The 27,394-nt window shown below is 34.8% G+C and overlaps 2 protein-coding genes across 6 annotated transcripts in view; one reads left to right on the top strand and one right to left on the bottom strand.

Moving 5' to 3' along the window:
• The window catches only part of LOC129001994 (CTD nuclear envelope phosphatase 1 homolog), a 36,975-nt gene extending 24,931 nt beyond the window's left edge, over nucleotides 1–12,044 (bottom strand). Inside the window, exons 1-2 of one of the 5 annotated variants that reach the window (XM_054429471.1) lie at nucleotides 11,692–11,815; nucleotides 3,430–6,461 (exon numbers count right to left, since the gene is read on the bottom strand). In XM_054429471.1, the coding sequence (XP_054285446.1) occupies nucleotides 5,156–6,448 (1,293 nt within the window). In that variant the 5' untranslated portion in view covers nucleotides 6,449–6,461; nucleotides 11,692–11,815 and the 3' untranslated portion in view covers nucleotides 3,430–5,155. Of the gene's footprint in view, nucleotides 1–1,960; nucleotides 1,980–3,429; nucleotides 6,462–11,682 lie in introns of those variants that run through there. The other 4 variants (XM_054429470.1, XM_054429473.1, XM_054429472.1 and 1 more) reach the window with 4 other exon arrangements.
• A 3,671-nt stretch (nucleotides 12,045–15,715) lies between these two features.
• On the top strand, nucleotides 15,716–27,394 carry LOC129001993 (DET1 homolog). Its single transcript, XM_054429469.1, has 5 exons — nucleotides 15,716–16,991; nucleotides 20,312–20,461; nucleotides 21,775–21,908; nucleotides 22,047–22,253; nucleotides 26,795–27,394. Exons 1-5 carry the CDS (start codon nucleotides 16,014–16,016, stop codon nucleotides 26,976–26,978), a joined length of 1,653 nt encoding a protein of 550 aa, XP_054285444.1. The 5' UTR covers nucleotides 15,716–16,013; the 3' UTR covers nucleotides 26,979–27,394.

Below are 27,394 nucleotides of genomic sequence, written 5' to 3'. Positions count from 1 at the left end.
TAAAAAAATGATAAATTTAAAATTCCCATGTTATTCTTATGGAGAATATTGTAAAATGTTGTAGTTTGCTTGTTTATGGATATATTTTGATCAAACTTGGCAAATTTATTTATTTTATAGTAAGCTATCAATATTTTACTAAAAACACACTACTTTATTAGTTTCCTTGTAGCAGCAAACCTAGGTACTCGTTAAACCTAATGTTATTTAAATAGATCAATTGAAAATCAATTCGGCCAAATGGAAATTCGCTTAGACGGCAGGTTTGCTGCGGCGGGGGTATTTTTTGTATAGCCTAATTAACTGAAACCAGAGGACTAATGCTGCTTCGCAGGGTTGAAATGAATATCATATCCGAGATATAATCAAATTTATGATTTTTGATTGAGTAATACAGTATCTTAAACTTAACTGATTCTAACGATCAATAGCTCAAATTAAAGCCTTTATTTACTGATGATATTAAGTCTAAAACATATAAAAAAAACAAAAACAATACTGGAGCTATTGATTTTAAGCCTACAAAAACCTTATAAAAAATTATTTTTGTTGTTGTTCACCTTGCGTTTAATTGAAACTCGTCCGATTTGAATAACTAATAGCTTAAATTAAAGCCGGTATTTCACTGAAGGTTCTTAGAAATAAATAAATATAAAGGATTATATAATTACAACTGGTGAAATGCATCTTAAATTAAAGTAAGAATTCAAAAATGAATCAAATTTATGTTTTTTGGTGGAGTAATACAGTAGATAAATATATGCCAATGCTTGGTGTGAAATCTGTGTGTCCAAACCTTCATTTTGAGACCTTAATCATGAAAATCGGTCAGATAGAAGGGCCAAATGAACTCGGCAAAGAAAAACCAAATTTTTTAATATATAGATAGGGTGTTTTTAAAACAATGCCGGTATTTTAAACGATAATTGCTTGGGTACTATTCAAGGTAACTAAACGTTTTATACGTCAAATTGAAGCTAAAATAACTAAGTTTTGTTTCCCGTGTAGCAAAGCCAGGAAGGAAGGAAATTTTGACCTTGGCATGCGCAAAACAGGTGCGCGGTGGTAGGCCGCTATTGTGACTCATACGCTTGACGACAGTCGAGAGTACGATGTTTTTTCCACAACAGAAGGTACAAATTGTAATCTGTGGTTGGCAGATTTTATATCCATTGCTAAATTAAACTAAATTTAAAACTACTTCATGATAAGAAACTTGAAGCTGGTTTAATGAGTTTTGTGGCACCGTACTGTTTTGGAAAGACATTCACCTGGCCGGCTAAAAACAATCGCGAAGAAATCCAACAATTCTGCATCAGAAGCCTGAAAAAATCGATTGCCTGAAGAAGTCTTCAGTTGAACAAACCTAAATTGGTCTCTTATTGATGTTATCTGTAAAAGATAGTCTTTGTGCCTAAAATATTCAGTTAGACATCAGATAAACCCACCGATCGCCCTAAGTGTACAGACTTTGCCAGTTTTACGCTCATATAAGATTGATGAACATCTGAATTTTATTAAATCATTCCGAATTGTATCAAAGAATGAGAAAAAAAACTTTGTTTTTTTTCCCTTCAATTTGACGTTTGAATCATTTAATTATCTTAAATAGTCCCCGAGCAACCATTTTAAATCCCGGCATTCTTTTGAAAACACCCTGTATAAGATGTTGTTTTTCAAATAGATAATATCAATGCATCATATTATGTACCTATCGGCAACAAGAAAGTAAAACAACATGTGGAACCGCAAGATATTGAATTTAAATAGTTGGTAGCTTGAGATTTAAAATACAGGTACTTGGTGAATCATCTAAACAATTTACAAGTACTAAGTACTGTAGGTACCTTATTAGAGTTTTATGTTTTACAGTCAAATTTAAATTGTTGATATGTGATTTTTAGAAAAAAATCTGATTTTTAAAATGTAGACTTAGGCAAGACAAATTTAAAGTACCTACCATCTAAAACCAGCAGACTTGCAGAATTTTTTGTTTCTTGATTAAATTAGTATTTTTTTTTTTAACAAAACACTTTGTTTTATGCGAACATGTATTTAAAAAACCGAAGGAACACATCACATAAGCCAAGATAACACTTGCTACTTTTATGTCATGGGATTGCTTCTATTAATATAACTGAGCTAATCATGTTAAAATTGAATCAACTATTCTTTAATAACACTCACACAATAATAACTTTTATTTACTTTTTTATCATAACAAAACTAGATATATAACATATAATTTTATAAAACAGGTAATAAGTAAATTGGATGATGTTGTAACTCCAACACACCCTCTCAACATCATGCCTAGTAAAGTCCTAGGTAAAAGAGTGATCTTTTAAACACTTGCCCTAGAAGTGGCTTTGTTAAAAGGTCCGCTTGATTATTTTCACTTGGACAGTATTCCAGAAATACTTCGTTCTTACTTATCATTTCTCGGACGTAATGTTTTCGAATATCTAAATGTTTTATTCTAGCACTTATCTTTTCATTTTCAATAAACTTGATACAGCTCTGATTGTCTTCAAATATTACTGTAGGATTTTCTTGGGGGAAGCCCATATCTTTCAACAATAGTCTTAACCACACTACTTCTTGAGTGGCTAAGCTTGCGGCCATGAATTCAGCTTCTGTTGAAGAAAGAGTGACATTGGTCTGTTTTTTGCTAATCCAGTTTATAGTGCTGTTTCCTAACTTGTACATCATTCCGCTGATTGATTTTCTATCTGCTAAATCACCCCCCCAATCAGCATCTACATAGCATGACAATTTCAATTCTTTTTCCACCCCTAATTTTAATTTCTTGTCAATGGTACTTTTCAGATATCTTATTATTCGCTTTACAGCATTCCAATCACTTTGGGTGGGTTTTTCAACTCTTCTAGCTAGAATTCCAACAGCTGACAAAATATCCGGTCTTGATGTCACTGCAAGATAAAGAAGTGATCCTATTGCCTTCCTGTACATTTTGTTATCTGGCAGATCTGGTGACATAGCTGTTGAGTTGATAAATCCAACTTCCATTGGTGTTCTTGCTGGTTTACTGTTTTCCAGTCCATGTTCAATTATGACTTTATTTATTTTTCTACTTTGGTGAATGTAAAAGTCTCCATCCATCTTATCAATTTCAACTCCTAAGTAGTTGTGAACAACTCCTAAGTCTTTCATTTCAAAGCATTGTGTCAGTTTTTGAAATGTTTTCTTGACATTTTCAATTGATCCAACACACAAAATGTCATCAACATGAACCACTACATATGTAATTGGATGATGTTGTAACTCCAACAAATCAACTATTAGTTTTCAAGTTTTCTGAGTGAGAAGGCTTGTACTAAAAGTCTTCAATAATGAAATAAATATAGTGCATGATGCATAACTCAGGAAAAACAGAACACAAGACATACAATGCATCATCAACTTTTTATTAAATATACTGCACCACTTTGTAACCAACATTATCTTAGAGAAGTATCCAGAATACCCTTTATCTATCAAACCATTCATCACAATATATTTTTTAATTACATAACAGTGGTTTATTAGCCTTAGGAATAAGTTAAATTATATGAAGAATGTAATACGTTTATTTGTATTCAGGTCTACCATAGTAAGTATATTAAAATTACATTTTACAAGTTTTTTTAAATCAAAACAGAAGCATATACATTTACCTACATGTTACCAAAACAACTTAGATTATTGTAATATTAGTTTTTGTTAGTCATCTTCAAACACTTGTAAACGTTATGAACAACATTATACCAATCTTAATAAAAGAAAATATGAACTGCATTACAAAAATATATGTAGGCTAGTTGTAAAATGTATAAAAATCTATTTTAACACGTCGACTGCGCGTGCCGACTTTAGTCGGCGTCGCCAGCGCTCCCAGGTGGCGCGCGCCGACTAAAGTCGGCACCAGACCAACAGAAATATATTGAGTCAGTGTGAGCTTAGCCTCAGACGGAGATGTTATAATCGTTGCCAGCCTGCCAGCTTAGAATGCGAGCTTTACTTTGGTGTAGGTTGGTACTAAAATTTCCCGTAAAATCCTGTCTGGCAATGCTTTTGTCCCGGTTTCGGGGATTTTTTCTTTTCAACCCACATTACAAAGACACTGGATACGGATCCATGCAGTGCTGCTACCTTTGGGTGTTTCAGTGAACTACATCCACTCTCGGGGTAACGCAGCACAGTCACCACTGCTCTTTTGTGATTCGTCAGACTGAAATATTTGAATGCCAATTGCGTTCGCTGATTCGGTTGCGCGCCGGGGCTTCGCCCGCCACTGGGGAGCGCCTGTAAAGTCGGCGCGCGCAGTCAACGTGTTAAAAACTAATATAGAAATCTTTTGTTTTGGAAGATCCTTATAACAATATGTAAATCAAAAGCCGGGAAACAGCGATCTTCATTTGAAGATTAAATGTTTCAATTATTTAAAAATAAGAAAAGTTGGAGTTAATACACTTTTTGCAAGTTCTTTAATGTGTTTTCTCCACGCCACATGGGATTCGATTTATTGGATTTGACTGACTACTATCACGATCACCTTTAACTTCAGGCCGCGGCCTTTGAGTGGCAACATCACAATTGGGGTTGTAACAGCTGTTTAGTTTTGGATGCAGCTAATGATTAGTGTATATTTTTAAGAATATGAAAGCTTGGTTACTAGGCTATGAAAATATTGACTCCACTTTAAATATACAAAAATTGATTTTCAATTTAAATATCGTTTTGATTTGCAATTCTATTTGTTCTATTTTTAATCTTTTAATACATTTATGTTCATAAATTTAAATTTAAATTAATAATCCGCAAATTAATGAGCTGGTGTCACCTGTCTGCCATGTTATCTTATGGGACGTCTGGTGCTAGACAATACCACTTGCAACGTTGCCAATTCTACCAGGCCGCGGCCTGGATTTAAAGGTGGCTGTACCTTACACACATATACACTCATATAAAAATCTTCTCCAGGTGAAGCAAGTTGGACATTTTTTCTTAATTAAAAAGTACAATAAGTAATTGTGGACTTAATACAGTTGGTGAATCTGGTTGGTTTTCATTAATTTAAGACTTGCCCACGTACTGTAACGTACATACTACATGTCACTACTATGAACATAACTAAAGGTATGCTGTTAACATTTTATAGAGGAGGTGAATCTATAGAATTCTGTGATAACGGTTTATTCGCTTCCTCATCACTGCAGCTTACAAAAAATAGTACACCATGTTTACTTTTATCTGGTGTACTTGGTTCTTCCTCTTCTTCTTCTACTTCACTCTCTTCTGGTGTGAGTGAACGACAGAACCTCTTCTTTGGCGGAGAAGTTGTGCAGGTAGACTTCTCTTGAAGTTCTTGTTTCAGCTTGACTACATCGAGAAGTAGATTAGCCAGGACCTGTTCTTCTGTCAGATTCCTAGGAAGAGCACAAGGGTGGACAACATCAGGTTTCAAGTACTTTACCGTTCCAATTAACTCTTCAAGTGAACAATGCAGTGAATACGCAATCCTCACTAATCCGGGCCTTCCTTCTTTTTGTCGACCGAGTTCCAACTGTTTACTAGTAAAACTCTGAGCACAAGGTTTGATAATCTTCGTGTTAATCTGATCACTGCGACATATCTTGCACCACTCCATTTCTTTCACAGAACATAAATGCACTCTGGAGTCTGATTCTTTTTGGCATAGCGCAGGATGAAGTTCAGGAATACAAGCATAGTTCTCATATGACTGATGGTCTCTCACATGTATCTTGGTTTTCAAAACATCAGCTACATTTATCAATAGATGTTCTAGTCCGTGGTACGAGTTGTACAAAATTCCTACTTTGTGGTCAGGACTTGTTTTAAGCCAATTTTGTGCTATTTCGATCAAATCCTCCTCCGACTGCTTTCGAGATGGAAATGATATCCACCTTGGGTCACAGAATGTGGTATCCAAGTACAGTGTATGCAGTTTCTTCAAAGACCCATCACTGTTGTGCAAAGCTTTAAACTTATAAAGTTCTTCAGGATTTATCCTGAAATCGCCTGTGTAGAGCACTCTTCTTGTTCCCGTTGTTGTTTCTTCTTCAAACAAGAACATGGCCGAGCCTGGACAATGTCCTGCAGGCAACACCCTTACAACCACTCTATGTTGCCCTTCATAATATAAAGGTTTACATTCATTGACTACCAAAGGAATTATTTTATGATCTGGGATTTTACACCTAGGATGTCTTTTTATTAGATGTTTTGTGACTGGAGTGCAATAAAGTTTTTTGTTTTCATTTTCAATCAATACTTTCAAAAAGGCTTCACCAAACAGTCCTTTAAAATGGTCCGTATGAAAATGTGATAAAAAGAAAACTGTTCCATCGTGGTTGTTTGGCTCAAATTGGTCAATCCTTATGTAATGGAGACTGTCTTCCAGCAACTTGCCTTCAAAAGTGGACATTGTTCTTTTCGTCCTATAAACAAAACGATTTCTATGATTTAAATTTTGAAAATGTATTGACTCACTAGTTTTTATTCTATATTAAATTAATTTGGAGCTCTCAAAAAGGATTCTATGGCGTTTTCAGTTATTATTCAGTTATCCCAATCATTCCAAAGTGGAGGCGAGCTTCCCTAGGTAGGATAGATTTTCACAATTGAAATCTAGGTATCTGAGTGAAGTAGGCATACTGGGCACTGGATGCAAGAGTTTTAATTTAGCTAATATTACTTTAGAGTGCTTTGATTTCAGGGTACTCAGGTTTACTGTGTTAAACCTTTGTTAAACTAACAAAACTACCTCCTCCTTGATCTTAGGTCTTGCTGATTTTAAACAGTTGTGGTGAAGCAATGCACTAATGTAGTCCTAACAATCCTGAAATATTAAACTTAGCCTACTTAGATCGTCACCACGTACCACTGCAGTGGTCTCAGCTTAGCCTTCCATTAGGGGTAGCCTATATGCGTACAGGTTTGGAAATGCTTTATTAGATTAACGAACAGTGTAACTTACATTACATGTGAACATTATGAAATTTTGCTATAACACTTATTGGTTTTAACTTTACAAGACTAAATTATTTGAAAGAATTTAGTTATTACATAGGCTAGGTTATTGAGATGATTCTGAAATAATAGTTTTCAACAATAAAAAACAAGTAGACACTTGTCGTCTTGTCTTATGATACGGTAAGTTTACTTGGATTTTTGTTGTCACAGGCTAGTTTAATATGTGCAATTTGGTGTTTGCGGTGATTTAGCAAGTTGCTGGATTTATCAGCGTAAAAAATTTCCACAAGCAAAGATATGCGCACAATAAACAGAAACAACACCAAACATGGGCTAGACAACAGGCTCACTGACTTTAAGTTATTGTAATTAACTTATCTTAAGTTAACTTAATATGGACCAGTTTCCAAATTTAAGAAAATGTGCAGTCCCATTCACCTGGCAAGTACAGTAAAATCGTCAATATACAAGATTCAATTATAGTACCTAATTTGATATCACGGACAATTACTTAAGATTAAACATTAGAAATTACAAAATAAATGTTAACAAAAACCATCTTCATCATTTATTTAAGAAACTATCAATTTTCTGTCATATCATGGGGACGTCCCGCAAGGAGTCCGAAGGAAATCTTAAATAGAAGCATAGGTTGATATGCACATCAAATTAAAGACCTTTACTAGCAGAATATAATGCCGCAAATTTGAACTCAAACGGATAACTGAATAAAAAATGGCAGCCGTTCAAAGATTTCTTGAATCCGCCATTTTGAATCTTTGAACGAAGACTGCCATTTTTTACTCAGGCGTTCTTTTGAGCTTGAATTTACGGCATTGTAATCTAATAGTGAAACCTTTAATTTGATGTGCATATCGACCTATGCTTACGTTAACAATTTTCTTCCGATTCTTAAGGTTGTGCCCCCCGAGGAGTAAGAAGCGTCTAATAGCAATGCAAATTAAATGAATTTTGAACCACTGTCATTCTTGACTCGGTTGTCCGTTTCAGTTCAAATTTGCGGCATTATATTCTGCTAGTAAAGACCTTTAATTTGATGTACATGTCAACCTATGCTTCTATTAAGATTTCCTTCTGACTCCTTGCGGGACGTCCCCATGATGTGACAGAAAATTTATATTTCCCTAAAAAAGTAGATTTTTAGGTGTGGTGTTGATGTACCAAACCTTATTGATTTATCTGTTGTCGTTTAGAAAATATTAAACCGGTCCGGGACTTTTGGGACAGCCTGTATATAGGCCTATCATAAAACAGTCTCTTGGCAAACAAATAGGGAAATATCTATTGAGCGGTTTTCTTTATAAATGACTAGCAGAGTACCCGTCCTTCGTACGGGGTTGTCATATAAGTATATAATGCTTATTGCAGTTATAGGTATAGGCCTACTCAAGCTTTCCGTTTACAATGGGGAAGAACAAAATAACAGTTTGATAAAATTTGGTTCTTTAAATTTACGGTTCACTTTAGTATTACACATCGACAATAGCCATAATGTTCTACCACTTCACCTAAACAATAGAGAAAAATAAATCATTAAACATTCGCAAAATATCACAAATTATTCATGAAATTAAAAAACATAAACATAACTGTAAACAATCATACTTTGACAGTTCTCATTGCGTATCACAGTTTTTTGTTGCTGCTTAGTTCAAATTAGCTGTTTTCATAAATGCAAAAAAAAATAATAATAGTGCTGCACCCTGTTGGTAAATCTTATAAACCTTTTAATGCTTTTGCATATCATAGAACCACCTTTTTTAGTTGAAACAGCTGACTAAATACTTCAATTTCCTTTAAAAATGAATACTCATAAGGTTAACATGGGGAACTACAGAGCCATTGGGGCGGAGCCAGAAAGGATTTTTGAGATAAGAATATGCCTATATGTTAATCAGGAATGTGAGCTATCATCTTGCCAAATTTCAGCCCAATCCATCCAATATTTAATGCATGATTGAACTTCAAAAAAACAAACAAACAAACACACAAACTTTCACATTTATAATATTAGTAAGATTAATCATCGTACGTCAACAGTTCCACAGAGAAACTGTGATATGTTATCAGATGAAATATCAATATAGGCCTATTCCGTATCGATTTTGATTCAGTTTATTTAATATATCGTTTCTAAATTTTTCCATCTGAACATCAAATTGAGTTATGATCTTTGTTTTTAGCGAATTTCCCATATAAAGGGAATATTTAGCAAATTTCCCATACAGTAGACTCCCTCCTATCCGGACTCCTCGGGACCGAGGCCAGTCCGGATAACGGGTTTTCCGGTTAAACCGACGTCCCCAAAAACTCGTTAAAACGGACCATTTAAATGCATACTGTAGGCCTATACAATATTTGACTTAAATTTAGGAGCGTATTTACACACGTGATCACTGGTTTCAAATCTTTCCCACGAGAACAGTTGTTTCAGTCTTCCTGCCGATCTAGTCCGGTTATTCAGATGTGCTGATAAAAATTGTCCGGTTCCGCCGAGTGTAGTCCGGTTAAAAGGTGTCCGGATAAGAGGGAGTCTACTGTAGCCTATAGGGAATAAGCTATCACCGTAGATCTCATGGTAAGACCTGGACCCAGGACCGATTTGCTTTTTTCGTTTTGAGGTCCCTAGAGGCCAAAAACACCATCCGTTCAAATTCATATATTTATATAGGCCGACGTAAAGGTGTCTCAAATTTATTAAGGAAAAACGGCTAATTGTATAAGGATGAAATAAAATTGTAATTATTTCCAGCTAAACCAACCCCAAGGAATACCTAACAAAAAAAATATTTTTCAATATACTTTTTTCCGATACAGAGTGTGCCAAAAACTGAGGGTCACTAGTTCTAATCTCTTCTAATTTTCAAATGTAAACATATGTCATGTTATGCATCATTTTAAAGGTATTAAATAGACAAACATTTTGGCAAAAACAGAAATTAATTATCTTTTTAGCGAATTTCCCTATAGGGAAGCTATTACACCAAATGTCTCCTGGTGAGACCTATGCCTGGGACCGATTTACTTTTTCATTTTGATGTCCTTAAAGGCCAAAACCACCATTCGTTCAAATTTTTAGGTACGTATATATGTTTATATATATATGTGTCCGTTTAGACGATAACCTGAGTAATTTTTGTCCAATTTTGATCATATTTGGTGTGAAGGTGTAAGGCGGAATAAACTTGAATGAGTTCGCGAACCAGCATGATCGGACCATGGGAACAGGGTTTAACATGGGTTTTATGGGGTAAAAATGGGGTTTTCTCATTTCCCCCCCCCCCCATATTTTGGAAAATTTTCAAAAAAAAAAAATAAGTTCGCGCTCAATGAAATTGTATAAATTATAGGCCTATAAATATTTGAAAATAGCCACTTTGTTCTAAATTTTATGAGGATTACAAATATATAATAATATAAGGAAGTAGATTTGAAAATAAATAAGTTATAGGCAAAAAACAGATTTCAGTACATAGTGTTTAGCTAAGAATGCATAGCCTAACCATAGCTAGGAATCTGGCTGATAATTTACATCAATATCACTACCTACTTCTTCAGGATCATCAACCAGCCCTTCAAAATCACTTAAATCTTCTTATAATGCACCACGTATATCACTACTTTTGATTTTTTACACTAAAACAATGATAAACGTAATAAAACGCATCAGTCATCGGTCCGAGGGTAACCTAGCTATTTACAAATACGCACGTCAGCTGTCTGCTACAATTACGATCGGCTCGGAGAACATAAAGCGCTTAGAGACAGAACTCTGGAGAAAGCGTAGAATATAATGAAAAGAACGATACCTAACTCGATCCAGTTCAATCCGATTCAGTCAGTCATCGAGTTTTCGCCGTAAACGATGTTCGTGCGCCGAAAAATCAACGCGTGACACTACACAAAGTGTGTCGCGCGTCGATTTTTCGACGAGTGACGCTCGGAGGGTTAAGTTAGACCTAGGCTATCAATGTAAAGCCTTTAAGTTAAGTTATTTTTGGATTGAGTTCAGAACAGGGTTGCCACCTCAGGTTAGGGAGGAATCGGTACGTGGACCCTTCCCGCCGGATTACAGGCATTAGGCCTAGGAGCCAAAATCGACTGTCTTGACAGAATCGGGACGGGTCTGGTTCAGAATGACAATAAGATTGGATAACTTAGGGAGGTAGGCCTACCCAGGCTAAATTAGATACCAGATTGGCAGGTATAAAAAATGGACAATGGATTTAGATTGCCAGGTGACAAGCTTAGCTTGTGCTGTAACTTACAGTCTCAAGTAAGTTATCAATGGACTAAACCAAATAAAACATAGGCCTAGCCTAGAATAAATTGGGCTAAGTTTGGGCCTAACTTACGCCTATCCTAAGTTTTAAGCTTGAATCTGTTGAGTTATTTCATCTTAGACAAGGCCCAATCATCATCAAGTAGGCTATTTGGAATCTCGTAAGCCATATAACCATTGTAGGCTAGGCCTATTGAAACTTACATATTATCAGGAGTGAGAAGACTGGAATAGCTGAGTGCGCTAAAGCTAAAGGAGATAAGTAGGCTACCAAAAGCAAACATCAAAAACTTCAACAACAATACATCAGTATCGTAAATACCTCTAAAAATCTACTTCAATGTCTAAAGTAGTAATTTTACTTAGTCGTGTAAGGTACTTACAGCTCTAACCTTCTTTTTGATTAGAAAACAAATACAAGTCCACACTCGAGAAGCCAGTAGCATAAACGCTCGAAGGCCCATTTGCAATTGTTTCAGCATTGGTAACAATTTTACAGCAAATATATCACCTTTACTTTCTAAAGACACAGAAATTATAAAATACAAACTTAAAAAATGGTACTAAGGCATCCTTGTACCACTGAACATCAACAATATTTATTCACACACCGAACTTCTCGCCTGCCATAATCGAATCGACCCAAATCCAAACCAAATAATACAAAATCCGAATCCGATTCCAAAAATCATGCGCAAGAAGGATGCGCAAAAGAAACTTGGAAATTTGGAAGCAAAGGCATGCAGAAGAAATAATCAAGATATCACCATGATATCACATGATATCACTGAGCTTATAGCCACGGCCGCCTTTAACTACAGCTCATTGCATAGCAAACAATATGTGACAATAAAAACGCAATATCATAGACCATAGATAAACTAACCAACACAAGTAGACTTCTCATCCCATTGTAAATTTTGAAGCTGGTTTTTCATGTCTAGTTCATGTACGCCACACTGAGCGCTAGTGTCGACAAAATTTGGTTTCTATTATTTTAGGGTTAATTTCTTGATTTGTGCTTTACTGTTTGGTTAAATAACTAGGGGACAATTTATTGTTTATAATTAGATCGTATTATTTGGTTAAACGAGGTTTTAAAGGGCTGTAATAACGGGAAACAAATTGTAAACAAAACACGACCTCTACATAAACCGTACAGAACTAACAATAAAATTGTCTTCAGCTGTTCCATAAAGATGAGAAATCTACTAAGGGAGTATGTTTTATCTATGGCAATATCGCTCGCTCTTCATACACAACACGTTAATGTCAAACGACACCACGGCCACCTTTAACTACGACGACACAGTGTTGGGCGATCAAAATCGTATTGTGGGCGAGGGGCCTTGAGGTAGTTAAAGGCGGCCGTGCTTCAGACCAGCCGTTTACAAACAGGTCCCCGATTATTTGATTTCCCAGATTGCACACAGCCATATCGTCTCCTCAAGACCTCAAGAGACTGAGAGGCCAGCTCCTGGTTGGGGAGGGGAAACCCTCGGTTCGGTAGACTACATATGAATGAATGACTTGTACTTGCACAATCCACACTAAATAACAATTTTCGGTGGTTTCCGCATCTTAAAAATTGTTTTAAAGGTCTATGCATACTTACCATATTTTATCGTTAATTAGGATCGTAGGAACGATTTAGGAAGTTACAGAAATACCCCACCTTAAACTCCAAGGCCTTCAAAGTGGAAACGTCGCAAATTACTGTTTTACAACGGTTTTGTTTGGTGGCAGCTAATATGGTACTGTACCCTTATTTGTCTATTTTTTTTTTGGAATGCGAAACCCTGGTTTCTGGGCTATTAAATATTGACTCCATTTTAAACGTACGGAAACAGATTTTCAATACAATATTGTTTTGGTTTTCAATTCTATATGTTTTATTTTCAGTCTTTTAATAAATGTATGTTAATAGTTTATATTTTACTTTATTTAATTAAATCCATAATACGTGAATTAAAATGAGCTGGTTTCACCTGTCTGCCATGTTATCTTATGGGACGTCTGGCGATAAACAACACTACTTGCGAAGTTACCAATTCTACCAGGCCGCGACATGGAGTAAAAGGTGGTCGTGATTTTAGACATCCAGGAGCCGTCCCCGAGTGTAGTTAGTTGCACGTATAGTTTTGATGTATTTTGTTAATACAGTTTTAAATTATTTAGTCCTTGAGTTAAATGGTTAAATATACCTAGATATTAAGTGGGAGTTTTGTTGATATAATTTGACCTATGGGTGTGATCGATCCCGAGGTTTTAAACAGCCCCACTTCCTCGCGGTTCTTATAGATGAACCCATAGTGGACATGGTTTTCTTCTCCGACGTTGGAAAATATTAATGCAGTAATGATTTGTTCACAATCCATTTTCAACTTAACTTTACATTACTTTCCAAATAACTAATAAAAATCCAGTAAAAATTGGAGCAGGGTAAAATCGTGGATAAAACAAAACATTAACTCCCTTGTGTTGGTTTGTCTAAGGTAAAAGCGACAGATAAAGACCCGGCCGATTTATTCCCAGACGGACAAGGATCAGTGGGCAAGGACTAAGGAGAACTTAAAAGTATCAAGTACAGTAATGCAGTTTTTATAGTGCTTTTATTCATCATAATACCAATTCCCACCCAATATACATTCCCTATGTAAATATCAATGAGTTAAACAATCATTAATTTCGGACGCTATTTTGCACTATTTTTTTTTAACAGAGGACCAGGCTTACAAGACGTTACCATGGGATTGCATCACAGCTGAAACAGCTTATTCAACACCCACTCACAGGTCCTCATTCTCCGTCAAATCCCAGGTCCTTGGTGAACCATGAGATCCTTTTGTCTGTATGGTAACCTGTTCTTCCCTTTGATCTCCAGTCGATAGGCCAAGGGCTCTCATAGGTAGACCTTGTAGGGCTGGGCACATAAATACTTGGATACTTGGAGTATTTCCCACTGGTATCGAATCAGCGACGAGGTCATAAGGTTTTACTTGTCTTGCTATTTATATACATTATCTATGGTTTCAATTCCTCTTCGGGAATGCATATATGGCCTAAATATATTTAATCAACATTGCAGTAGGCTATTTGACTTAAATATGTTTTTAACAGATTATAAATTGAAATTTTTTATTGAAGGCTCTTTGGATGTACTGAGGCAATTTGATGTAAATTTAAATAGGCTACTATGGGAGTAAGGGCTCTTGCTTGCAAGGGTGGAATGTATTTTGAGATGGATGTGGATTTTTTGCTCTTCTTGTATTGTAATTATTATGGATCAGACTATTAGTAACAACACTATTGAGATTCTTCTTAACGAGTAATGCGGATTCCATTATAAAGAGAGACGGAAGTGTGAGAAATGTTCAGTTCTTGGAACAGAGGTTTACAGTGTGTCCGTCTGTGGACTTCGTTTTGCCTTATACTACAACCACCCCCAAAATACCAAACCACATGAAATTATGCGATTAAAGCAGCCATAGTAAAGCTTAAGGAGAATCTCGGAGTCAACCAGCAGCTTTTATAGTCTAAACAGCAGGTAGATGACGGATGACAGTCTGGCCCGTATTGCATCGAAATGTGTTCCCCAATTAAGGTCCTCTGTAATGTGTAGGCTCAGCAGGTATTTGGGTTTACTACAGTTCTCAAGTGGCACCCCGTTCAAGGTCAATACTGGAGGTGGCTCAGGCTTCTTCCTGTTATATAATTCCATACATTTGCTTTTACTAGAATTCAGAATTAGATGATGTTTGCTAATATCACGTTGAAGGCTGTATCCTCCTCCTCGCCACATTTCCTACATAAGATGCTTTCAACATTCCTATCTTGTATAGATGTCCACGGAATACCCAATGAATGACCGCTGATGATGCCAACCACCTTCCGCGCAGGATCTTGTACCTATTTGGCACTCGTACAACCCAACCACGATCACCCGCCAGGTTTTTATTTTTATTTTTGAATCTTTCAAATTTATTTCCTTAAAAAATACTTTTATTTTGTTGTTGTAAATAATTAATATTTATATTAAAAAAATTACTCAGTTTATCCAGCTATGCTGGTCAACAACGCAGCTTTGGTAATAAGGTGACCGATTTTGTGTGAGATTTCATTTTAATGCTTATAATATAGTGCATGGATCAGTGATTGGCAATTGAAAAATAATTATCAAGTAAATATTAGCATCAGCCGTTTATAAGCCCTAGTTAAACTGCAAGCATAATTTTAACGCATTTATTTGTAAAATTAGAAATAAGTTTTCATTCTGAATATCAGGCTAGTTAGCTTTAAAATCAACGGTGTATATCTTTTCACGTCTTTTATTGGCTTAATTAGAGGTCCTCTTTGACCTCTTTGTGTCGTCCAAATGAGAAGAAGAAGAAACAATTGAATTGACCAAATTTCTTCTATAAATAAGTTTTAGGTTGTATTTGTTTGTAAATAATCCTGATTAATTAATTTAAAATAAATATTTTAAGTTGTTTATGAAATAATTTTATGCTAGGGACATTTATTCTTCAAAATGTGTAAAAATACATTTTACAGTATAGGTTTCTTATATTCAGACGCTTTCCGATTGCAATGTGTCCGGCGTTTTCTAATTTGAGGTTAATCATTATTACGCAGCGTCTAGCATCATAGGCCAATTCTGGTTTTTGTAAAGTTATTATGGTTTTCCTCGTTCGTTCAATCGGATTCTCATGGGATGATGATAACTAGTGATGTATTAAAACCCAGGAAAATACCTCCGCAAAATATTGTAAATAGATTGATTAAAAGAGAAACTTATGGTTCTGTAAGACCAGGTACACATTTCCATGTTGCTAGATATTTTCACCAAAATGTATTTCCGAATTTTACCATAATTAACGTTGAAAAACCACCTTGTTTTTTAAGAAAATTTAGTCCAAATGGCCACTATTTTATTGCATTCTCATCTGATCAAACATCTCTGGAAGTGTACGAATACCAAGGTTCATCAGCTGCTGCTGATCTGGTTGAGAACTGCAGAGGAGAATATATTGGTCACAAAAATGACCCTGAAAGTGACCACATCCGCAATCAGGTATTTGAGAGATTTTTTCGACCTAAATGGACTGTTAACGTAGTTCAAAGTGGTGAACAGTTAAATAGAGAATGCAGTTTATTTACTGATGACGGAAGATATGTTATTGTTGGATCTGCTGCATACATTCCAGAAGATTTGAGACCACATTTTTACGAAATTTACACCAATAATGAAGCTGTTACTCCCAATCCACGATCACCTTTGGAAGACTATTCACTACACATCGTGGACTTACAACACGGGAGATTATGTGATTCTAGACAATTCAAGGTGGATAAAATATTTCTCTCACATAATCAAGGGCTCTATTTATACAAGGACACCCTAGCAGTACTGTCAATTCAACATCAAACCATTCATGTCTTCCATATAATCGATGGTATGTTTGTTGACATAAGAAAGATTGGTAGATTCTGCTTTGAAGACGACAGTTTCCTGCTTTCAAGCATTGTTCAATCTCATTCTGGAAATAATACTTACAGACCATATAGAGAAAACACAATAAACTCGTTGAAACATAGACTGTTAGTATTCCTTTACAAAAGAGCTCTGAAGTTGTCAGAAGTAACAAAGAACCCCTTGGAGATCCGAAAGTTTTGTCAACATTTTGACCAAGTGAGTACATATAGCTCTGGCTAAGTATCTGGCATACCTAATATATACAGCACTTAGGCAGCTAGGTCATCCAAAGTACCCTGTATCACAGTTCTTTAGAGTGATGAATTATTTACAGGATTATTTGCTACTGAACTATACTTAGTGTCTGTTGCTGTATTGTTGATATGTACTGTAGGTACAGGGTATCCAAAATAATGCTGGGATTTTGAAGGGCCGTTGCTTGGGGACTATTAAAAAATGGTTAAACAATTTAAACGTCAAATTGAAGGGAAACAAAAACATTTTTTTTCCACTCTTTTATAAAATTTGTAAAAATGTAACTTAATAGGCTACAGTAGGGATTTTCATTAATCTCATGTGAGCATAAAACTAACTTAGTAGGCCTAGCCTATGTATGCTTAGGGCGATCGGCGAGTTTAGTCTGATGTCTTAACTGAATTTTGGATGCTCAAATTCTAATTTTTTACGAATCTTTTAGTGTCAATTTAGATATGTTTAACTGAAGACTTCGTCGGGCAATTGTCAGGATTGTCAGATTTCCTCGACTTTGTCATAGTTTTTTTTTTTTTTGGTCGGCCAGATGCACGTTCTTTTAAGGCAGTTCCTGTATCTCGAAACGTATTAAACCAGCGACAAATTGCTCAGTGTGGGTTTAGATTTAATTTACAATTGATTTCAACTCTGCAAACCATAGATCACACTTCCGGTACCGGTATGCCTTCTGTTGCACCTTAAACATCGTACATCGTCAGGCATGTGAGTGAATCATAGAGAATAGGCCTATAGTCTTAAATCACGTCTTCATTCTTAAAAGACCATAAAATACAAAGTTTTTAGCGAATTTCCCATATAGGGAATTAATAAGCTATTACCTTAGTACTCATGGTAAGACCTGGACGCCGGACCGATTTTTTTTTTTCGTTTCGAGGTCCCTAGAGGCCAAAAACACCATCCGTTCAAATTCATATATATATAGCCTATATTTGTATATAGCCTATGTATATATATATGTGTCCGTTAGCACGATAACTCGAGCAAAAATGATCCGATTTTGATGAAATTTGGTACAAACGTGTAAACCTACGTTTATTCGAACGAGTTTGCGATCCAGCATGATCGGACCATGGGAACGGGGGTTTAGGGGGGGTTTTATGGGGTAAAAATAGGTTTTTCGCATTTTTGACCCAAAAAACATAAAATTTACCAATTTCTTTCCAAACCATTTTGTAGAGCTTAAAAAAACAAAAAATTTAGTATATTGAAGCGTTATTATGCGCCTAATGGTTACGGATAAAATTCCAAAAAATTGTAAATTTAAAATTCCCATGTTATTCTTATGGAGAAAAAGTAAACTGTTGTAGTTTGCTTGTTTATGAACATATTTTGATCAAATTTGGAAAATGTTTTTATTTCTTACTAACTATTAACATAAAAAAAAACAGTTTTACCTCCCTGATGCAGCAAACCTAAGTACTTGTTAAACTAATTCTATTTAATTCGGGAATAAATGTTATATTTTTAAGTAGACATTTCAGTGTAAATCAAATCAGTCAAATGGAAATTCGCTTAGTCTGCAGGTTTGCTGCGGCGGGGGTATTTCAATTTTAAAGTGAACTGCTTTTTGGAAACAATGGAATCAATATTTTGAATGTAATTTATGATCTTTTTAGAATGTATATATTATCCAAACTTAAGATTTACGTCCTAGGCCTATTTATTCTTTGCAAAATCCTCTTAAAACTTACTCGTTTAGGCCTTTATGGGTTATATATAGGTTACAAAAAGTAAACTGGAAGCAATTTTTTTTAGGTGCACAATAACTTACCATGCTGTAAAAACGGGTAGCTTCTTAGAGAAAAAATGTCAAGAATACAAAAAGTTTTAAAATCACATTTCCAATCTATAACAATCATAAAATAAGTTAAAGTTAGTTCCATAAGAAATATTAAAGTTGATGGTATTGGAAAGTTGTGGTCATATTTTTAAAACTTGAAACCATCCCAAAAAGCATATTAAAAATAAAGAGGTTGTCCTATGAAGTTAACTTCTGCCCTTCTCAATATACCCCCGCCACAGTAAACCTGCAGACTAAGCGAATTTCAACTTGTCTGCTTACATTTTTACTAAAATATTTCCATAAATAAGACATTTTTATTCCCTATTTAAATAACATTAGATTTAACGAGTGCTTAGGTTTGCTGCTACGGGGAAGGTAAAAAGTGTTTTTTGACCATACGTCAATACTATAGGATGAAATAAATAAATTTGCCAAATTTTATCAATATATGTCCATAAACAAGTAAACTACAACAATTTTAATTTTTTTCCATAAGAATAACATGGGAATTTTAAATTACACTATTTTTTAATTTTCTCTGTGACCGTTAGGCATACAACAGCGCTTCAATTTACTAAATTATTTCTCTTTTTAAGCTCTACAAAACGGTTTAAATAGAAATTGCAAAATGTTTTGTTTTTAGGGTCAAAAATGGGAAAACCCCATTTTTTCCCCTTAAAACCCCCCATAAACCCCCGTTCCTATGGTCGAGTTATCGCCCTAATGGACACATATATATATAAATATATATATATATGAATTTGAACGGATGGTGTTTTTGGCCTCTAGGGACCTCAAAATGAAAAATTATAAATCGGTCCTGGGTCCAGGTCTTACTACGGTAATAGCTTATTCCCTATATGGGAAATTCGCTAAAAGTTAGCTAAATTGGTTCACTTGAGCCGAGAAACTCTGTATTATGCCACACAGTTTTATCAAACATATTGTGAATGATTACACTAAGAGATTGTGGGACAAAGTAAATAGCCCTCACATGATGTCCCCAAACCCAAACTGACTTTTAAATCATTCCTGAGCTAAAGACAAACTGAAAAAGCTATTTGCATATTTCTGGAAACATGTAGGTACTGGTGCACCAGTGACTTAGGCCTGCTCACCAGTACCGCCCTGGGGCAAGAGTTTTGGGCTCCCAGAGGTTCATCACCGGTTTACGGACACATTGGATTGTAGTTCCTTTAATATTATAAACTATTTACTTTTTATTAATAATAAAATTGAACAAACTTACCTTTACAGAATAAATTAAACGGTTGACAATAGAAAAGACCAGTATTTTTACAATTTTGCCAGAAAAAAAGTTTAAATGCGTAGATACCTGAAATAAAGGGGCAAAAGAAGAGTTGTTTGGCAATTTGGGATTCAATAACTTAGTGATATTTTTAAACACATTTTATGTATTGTGTTTGTAAATTGTAAATATTCAAACAATCACATTTATAAACATTTAACTCAATTGCAGCTCAAAAGTCTCAGAATTTGGAAGATGCAGTTGTTAGATGAATCACATCTCCTTTTGAAGTATGCCTGTGAAGATGTCGTCACCTTGAAAGCTACAGAACCTAATTCTCAGCCTTCATTCTTTGTAGTATATAACATGAATTCGGCTCAGGTATTTTACATACTTAATTAGTGCTTTCTCAATTGTTTTGTTTTCTTTTGCAGGGTAATTTTATTAATATTTAGGGTCTTAGTTATGTTACAATCTCGGGGTGTACCTAACTTAGCCCATAGACTATGTAACTAAGGCTAACACAGAAAAATATGTTTAACTCGTTTAGTCACATTCACATTCAATATGACCCATTCAATACCCATTGGTTTAATTGTTGAAATCCTATTTATCGTGGTGAATCATATTTTCCTAGAGTTATATAGGCCTAGCTTATGTAAGTCTTTTACAGAGTTGTATAGCCTGTTAAACATACAGGCAACGCCTGATCGCGACCTAGCATTACTTAGTGCATGGGCAATGTTTTTTTTCTACTTTGATAAACGCTCAGATTGGGGCCTTAGGTCGATAATCCGTCTAAAAGACAAGAGGAAATGTGGTGTAATATAAACCGGCAATTTGAGTGGAAATTTATTGTCGTATGAGAACTCGACCAACATATCCCCAAGTAGGAAATAAGTTTGAGCGGTTGTTCGTCATTGTGTCGTCTGCTGAAAAAGGTGGCCAATGTGCCAGGTGTATTAAAACAACCAGCTTTCAAAAATTGATGTAAATTGTATAAATATGCAAAAGAAAAGCAAAAACACCTCTAGTGATCGAAGTGGCTGGCGGAGGAACCATTGAACAGTTAATTTAGTTGAAGCATTGACAATAGAATACATGGTTGCAAGATGTAATGGTGCCGCAGCACTCCTAGTACTTAAATTTTCACTCATTAGCTCTATTCTCCTTTAATTTTGTTTTGTTGGATACAAACATCGCATAAAGCAGGGAGCAATTATTGAACAACTGATCATAAAACTAAGCTAAACGAAGCTCACTATTGACTTAATGTCTTCCTCTTTATTTCATGAATATTTTAGGTTAAGCAAAAGTTATGCCTGAACTTGATAAGGGAAATAATAAGTAGGTATGTGCCGTCATTTAATGACAGTAAGGTACCGTTATAGGTTATGGTAAGTCACATGGATCGCTTATCTTGTAACCATTCTAAAACCATTGTAAATTTTACCAAAAATAATATTTACCTCAATCAAAAAAAATATTTAAATAGCTTGTAAAATAAGTGTGTGCAACAAGAGAATTTTTATTCTATTAGGTACCTTATAAGATTAAAAAATTAATAATTCAATAGTCCCTTTTGATAAGCTCATTAGTTCCTTTATTAGCTTGACTTATTTATTAATTTATTTAATATTTACTTATTTTTTACTTTATTCTTTTACTGCACCCATTAAATGTTATGTTTCCAGGTTCTGGCTGTATACGAAAATACTTCTGAAGAACTCCTGAAACTTTTTGAACAGTTTTGTGATCACTTTAGAAATGCCAAGTTACATTCTGAATCACAGTTCACTTGCTCCCCATCTAATAATCTTTATGCAAGGTAAGATATTTTAGAAAAATAAACTCGTCCTGTTTATAAAAAAAAAAAAATAAAACACAATGATAACTCTTAAAGTTCATTATTAATTAACATTGACTAAAAGGAGATAAAGTATTTACTTAGTTTACAAATCGACAGGCTAGCCCAGCAGAGGTTCAAACAGACGATCGTGAGTGCGAGGTTTGGTGGTCCGACAGAGGCTACCAAGCGTATGTTGGCACAACTGCCAATCAGTGCTCAGAGTTACTCGTCCTCTCCTTACCTCGACCTCTCGCTGTTCAGCTACGATGACAAGTGGGTCTCAGTCATGGAACGGCCTAAGGCTTGTGGCGAACATCCTATAAGGTAATTGCATTCCTCTCTTATTTGATAAATGATTGTGTTATGTTATGTTATTCAAGGAAAGGAGCATTATTGCTCATGTCTATTCGGAATTTTTACCCAGAAAGTTCCGTGGTACCATTGGTCACTAAAGCCGCTTTCACACGAGGCCAGATGGCGAGCAGGTTACTTTCCTCGTGTAACTTAAAATACATTATAGACAATAGACAAGAATTGTTTATTCATTTAAAGGTCAGTACAATTGTGCATTGAATAGTGTCATTCATACAAATAAAAATAAATGCTACACATAGCAAAAAGAAAAAGAAAAAAAACAATATGATCAAGACATTAAGACTAATAAATAACTATTGCTGTGGGCATCAAGTTCATCAATTGAATACAAAGCTAAATCTATAAGATATTCTTTTAGCTTAGTTTTTATCTTAGGGGCAACTAACCTGTCCCTTAACCTGCCTGCTCTACTGGCCTTGTGTAAACATGGCCTAAATGACCGATCCAGTAATACACATATTCAAGCTCATAATCAACGGATTTACTTAGATGTAAAGTTTAAGATGTTGGCTATTCTGCTAACTCGCCTGTATCATTTTTTGTTGGGTTGGCATTCTGCTACTAGGTAATTGAATTCTTGTTTTCTTTGTCTGCGGACTTGGCTGTTTCCAGTCAGCTGAGTCATATTATAAACACATAAATCACAAATAAACTTACAACAAACAATACTTATTTCTAAAAAGTAGACAGGATTTTCTAAAAAATGTATAGGCCTATATATAATTAAACATTCTGTACATGATATTTATGTATATTTTATTATGATATTGACTCATACAAGTTTCTATAGTTTATGAAAATAATTAAAAAATAAATAAATATGTCATAAATTTTGGTAAGGTTTTATTACTGCACAAATAGTTCAAAAATACTCTCTGTTTCTAAAAAATAGATGTACAACACAGTACATTTACCTTGTAAATAATATTTTTGATTCATTTTTTTAAATTTTTAACTGGAGCAAAATACAGTACAGTGGTGTTTTGGAATATCTAATCGGCAATTCCAAAGTTACATTATCAAATGTTTGGGTTCTTTTAAATTTCACATTCTATCAATTAATTTTTAGCGAATTTCCCTATAGGGAAGTAGCTATTACCGTAGCACGGTAAGACCTCGGCCCGGTACCGATTTACTTTTCCATTTTGATGTCCCCAGAGGCCAAAAACACCATTCGTTTAAATTTTTATATATGTACTAGCTGGCCCGACAGACATCGTCCTGTCCTAATGTGGATTTATGTCAAATGCTAATTCATTTTCAAGATGAGCTCGTTCGCATGGCTCAATCACGTCCTGGTTGAAGTTTGTTCGCTACGCTCACTCACCTTTAGGTAGGAGCTCGTTCGCTGCGCTCACTTGCCTTCAGGTTAGCTCGTTCGCTATGCTAACTCGCCTCCAGGTTGAAGTTTGTTCGCTACGCTCACTCACCTTTTGGTTGCAAATTAGCTGTTGTCATAAATAAAACAAAAATAAAAAAGTGCTGCACCCTGTTGGTAAACCTATTAACTTTTTAATGCTATTGAACATCACTGAATCAAATTCTTTAGTTGAACCAGCTGTTAAGATTCTTTGATTCCATTTAAATATGAGTACTCATAAGGTTAACATGGGAAACTCCAGAGCCACTGGGGCGGAGCCCTTTTGGCGGATCTGCACCAAACTTCACACAAACCATTCTTGAATAATGCTTAAAAATGCCTGAAAGTTTCATTACAATCTGTCGAGTGGTTTTGGAGTCCATAAAGGACAAACAAACAAACATACATTGGATTTGATATATATAGAAGATATATATATATATATATATAGAGTGGGATAGAGAGAGAGAGAGAGAGAGTTATATATGTGTCCGTGAACGCGATAACTCGCGTAATTTTTGTCCAATTTTGATGACATTTGGTTCAAAGGTGTTAGGCGGGATAAACTTGAATGAGTTCGCAAACCAGCATGATTGGACCATGGGAATGGGGTTTTACTGGGGGTTTTATGGGGTAAAAATGGGGTTTTTCTAATTTTGGACCCTCATAACAAAACATTTCCCAATTTATCTCTAGAACTTTTTAAAGAGATTAAAAACAAACAAATAATTCAGTACATCAAAGTGTTTTTGTACAGTTATTGGTAACGGAGAAAATTCAAAAAAAATTTAATTTTTAATTTGTATGTTATTCTTATGGAGAATGTTGTAGTTTGCTTGTTTATGGATATATTTTGATCATACTTGGCAAATTTCTTTATTTCATACTAAACTATTAATATTTTACTAAAAACCACACTTAATTAGTTCCCTTGTAGCAGCATAGTGTTATTTAAATAGATTTAATTGAAAATCAACCAGCTGTTACGCACGGGCTTCAACCCGTTTGACTTCATAAGTATTATAAAAAACTATTGATTGGTTAAGTTAAGCTGAAATAAACATGACAGAATACAGCATTACAAACAAATAATCACAACAGATTTTAACGAGGTAATAAATTGAAAGAATAACATACAAATAAGAACAGCTGAGGTTTTTTTAACATTAAGTATATGGAAAGTTCCCTTTGGAAAGCAATTATGACCGTAAAGGGTAATTTATGAAAAAATGATAATTTTGCACAATGTTTCTCGTCATGACAAACATTTTAAGTATATGGTTTATGGGGGTGTGACTTGTAGTTTTCTCAAAAGTTCATGGGTACTTTTGGCTTTATATATAGATTCAGGCAAATACAAATTTGCTTAGTCGGCAGGTTTGCTGCGGCGGGGGTATTTTATATATTAGTGTTTTCAATTTATTGTTAAATCTTCATAATACCTTCAAGGGGGACAATTTTCACTTATGGTAATTCTCTTGTGAACAATATGGAACAATATGGGGGCTTTTGCTTTTATGGAAAAATATGTGATATTGCAAGCCGGCAGCTCTAGGAGTTGTGTATCTTTCTAGGAACCAATTGATCATTATTTTGATCTCACATCTCCCCCACAAAATGACTATAATCAATCAGTTGAAGCCCGAAGAGTCGCGTAGCATGGAGCCCAGCTCCGTGAGTCACCCATGGTGTTGTGGTTTTTATTTGCTATATATTTTTATAAATATGTAAATTAAGAGTTTTGTTGATTCCATGTACAATTTTATTGATTCTAAGGGGTTTTAAGACGTTTTTGTATTATTATATGTATACAGTAGACCCCCTCTTAACCGACCCTAATGGGACCAGACCTAGGTTGGATAACTCAAAAGGTCGGTTAAAACGGGCAATCCCTAAAATCATAAAATAATTAATTGCTGTTTGGAATTGTATAAGCAATATTTTGAAGTCGTACTTGCACTATTTATAAAATAAACTACATTTATTTAATTTTTTTATAAAGATAGAAATGTCACAAATAAACACAAAACACGGTTATGTCAAATACTTTCAGTGGAATAAATTATAGTTGTAGGCAAGGGTCAATTATAATTCTTATTTTTTAATAACTTTACTACGGTAATATTAATTGATGCTTCTCAAATCTATCGTAATACAATAAAGAAAATTTTGACAAAATTAAAGATACAAGCAACCATTTTGCTACGAGACAAGGATGTTTATTTATAGCCTCTCACTGGAAGCTTGAGTCACAAAAACTATCTTGACCTTGAAGTCGTTAACCCCCCCCCTGCCCTCCCTACAAGCTGCGTTGTTTGTTTACTCTAGCGATAAGATAATCTGTTATAAAAATCATAACACACATTACGATTTTATAAATTTACCGAACAGATAAAAAATCAGATGTGCTTGCGCTACAAACAATGATGACAAACTGGCTATATGGAATATTTTTTGGGATAGGCGTAAATACAAAATATTTTATCTTATCTTGGTCACATCCTGTGGAGATAAGCGTATGGTTCCCATCACCGAGCGTGGGAGCGGAAATGCCAATATTCATAGAAAAAGGCGGTTAAACCGAACTGCTCTCAAAGCAAGGGCGGTTAAAACAAACTGTAATATTTTACAATCAAGGGCGGATAATCCGATTATCGGTTAATGCGAGGTCGGTTAAGAGGTCTACTGTACAAAAGTAGTTGGGCTAATATTTCAACACCAGGAAAAAACTCCGCGTGTCAATGATCGAGTGGTTTTTTATTGATACAATTTTTTTGATTATACATGGTTTTAATACGTTTTTATATTAATATAGTATAAAAACAATTGTCTAATGTTTCAACACCCGGGATCACCGAACCCGAAACCGAGAACAATGTGTGTCACCGTCTCACTGATCATGTTTTAAAATTAAAGACACCAATGAAGGGTTAAATAATAAATAATGATTCTGGTTTAATAAACTGTTGATCTAAGTCAGTTATAACGTTACTTATACCAACTCATTTCTTTTTACTCACATTCTTAAATTATATACACCTTAAAATGCGTACCCAGATAGCAGTTCTATTTTAAAAGCATAGATATCAAAGCTTAAATAACAAAAAACTAACGGTTAACAATTTTACAGGTTTTACTCCCGAGATTCAGGACTTCTGAAGTTCCGTATTTACGCAGGAGTCCTCGGCAAGAGTGCTCCTCCCTCAGCCAGACGTCTTGTTGCATTCACGTTTCATCCGACTGACCCATTCGCCATCAGTGTTCAGCGGACCAATGCAGACTATGTTGTCAATTTCCATATCAGACATGTCTGACAGTTAGTTTGGATATGATCATGAAATCTGGTATATACAAGATTGAGTGGATATCTAAAATCGTTTCACTTCACATTTTGTGTAATTTATTGACTTAAATGCTCAACTTTTTTGCATGTATTTATTTTACCCTCAAAGATATTTTGAGAGTTTTTATTTTATTTATTAGTTTGAATGATTGTATAATGGAGTTACTCCTGTACAATCATTTTAGTTACAAATCTGGTGTATTATCAGTAATATTTTCAAATAGTAATGTAATATAATGTAATATAGTAAAAGTAATATCACAATGTGCTGTTGAAAAGTTTGTTAAATGTTTCTAAGGTTGCTATATATTTTTTACATGTGATTTATCATTAGGAATTAGGATTGTTTAAAATATTTTGTTGGATAAAAAATGTTTTTCTAAGTGA

Source organism: Macrosteles quadrilineatus, unplaced genomic scaffold (genome assembly GCF_028750875.1).
Source record: "Macrosteles quadrilineatus isolate MER2022 unplaced genomic scaffold, UCM_ALF_1.0 Scaffold_9__3_contigs__length_116548681, whole genome shotgun sequence".
NCBI lineage: Eukaryota > Metazoa > Arthropoda > Insecta > Hemiptera > Cicadellidae > Macrosteles > Macrosteles quadrilineatus.
This window is presented reverse-complemented; position numbering and strand designations above follow the sequence as displayed.

What these genes read in the sequence shown, in the direction of transcription:
- LOC129001993 (XM_054429469.1), top strand. Translation starts at nt 16,014, where the DNA reads ATGATGATAACTAGTGATGTATTAAAACCCAGGAAAATACCTCCGCAA. An exon ending in ATAACATGAATTCGGCTCAG is followed by an intron (nt 20,462 to 21,774) that starts GTATTTTACATA and finishes TTATGTTTCCAG; the next exon opens with GTTCTGGCTGTATACGAAAA. An exon ending in TCTAATAATCTTTATGCAAG is followed by an intron (nt 21,909 to 22,046) that starts GTAAGATATTTT and finishes ACAAATCGACAG; the next exon opens with GCTAGCCCAGCAGAGGTTCA.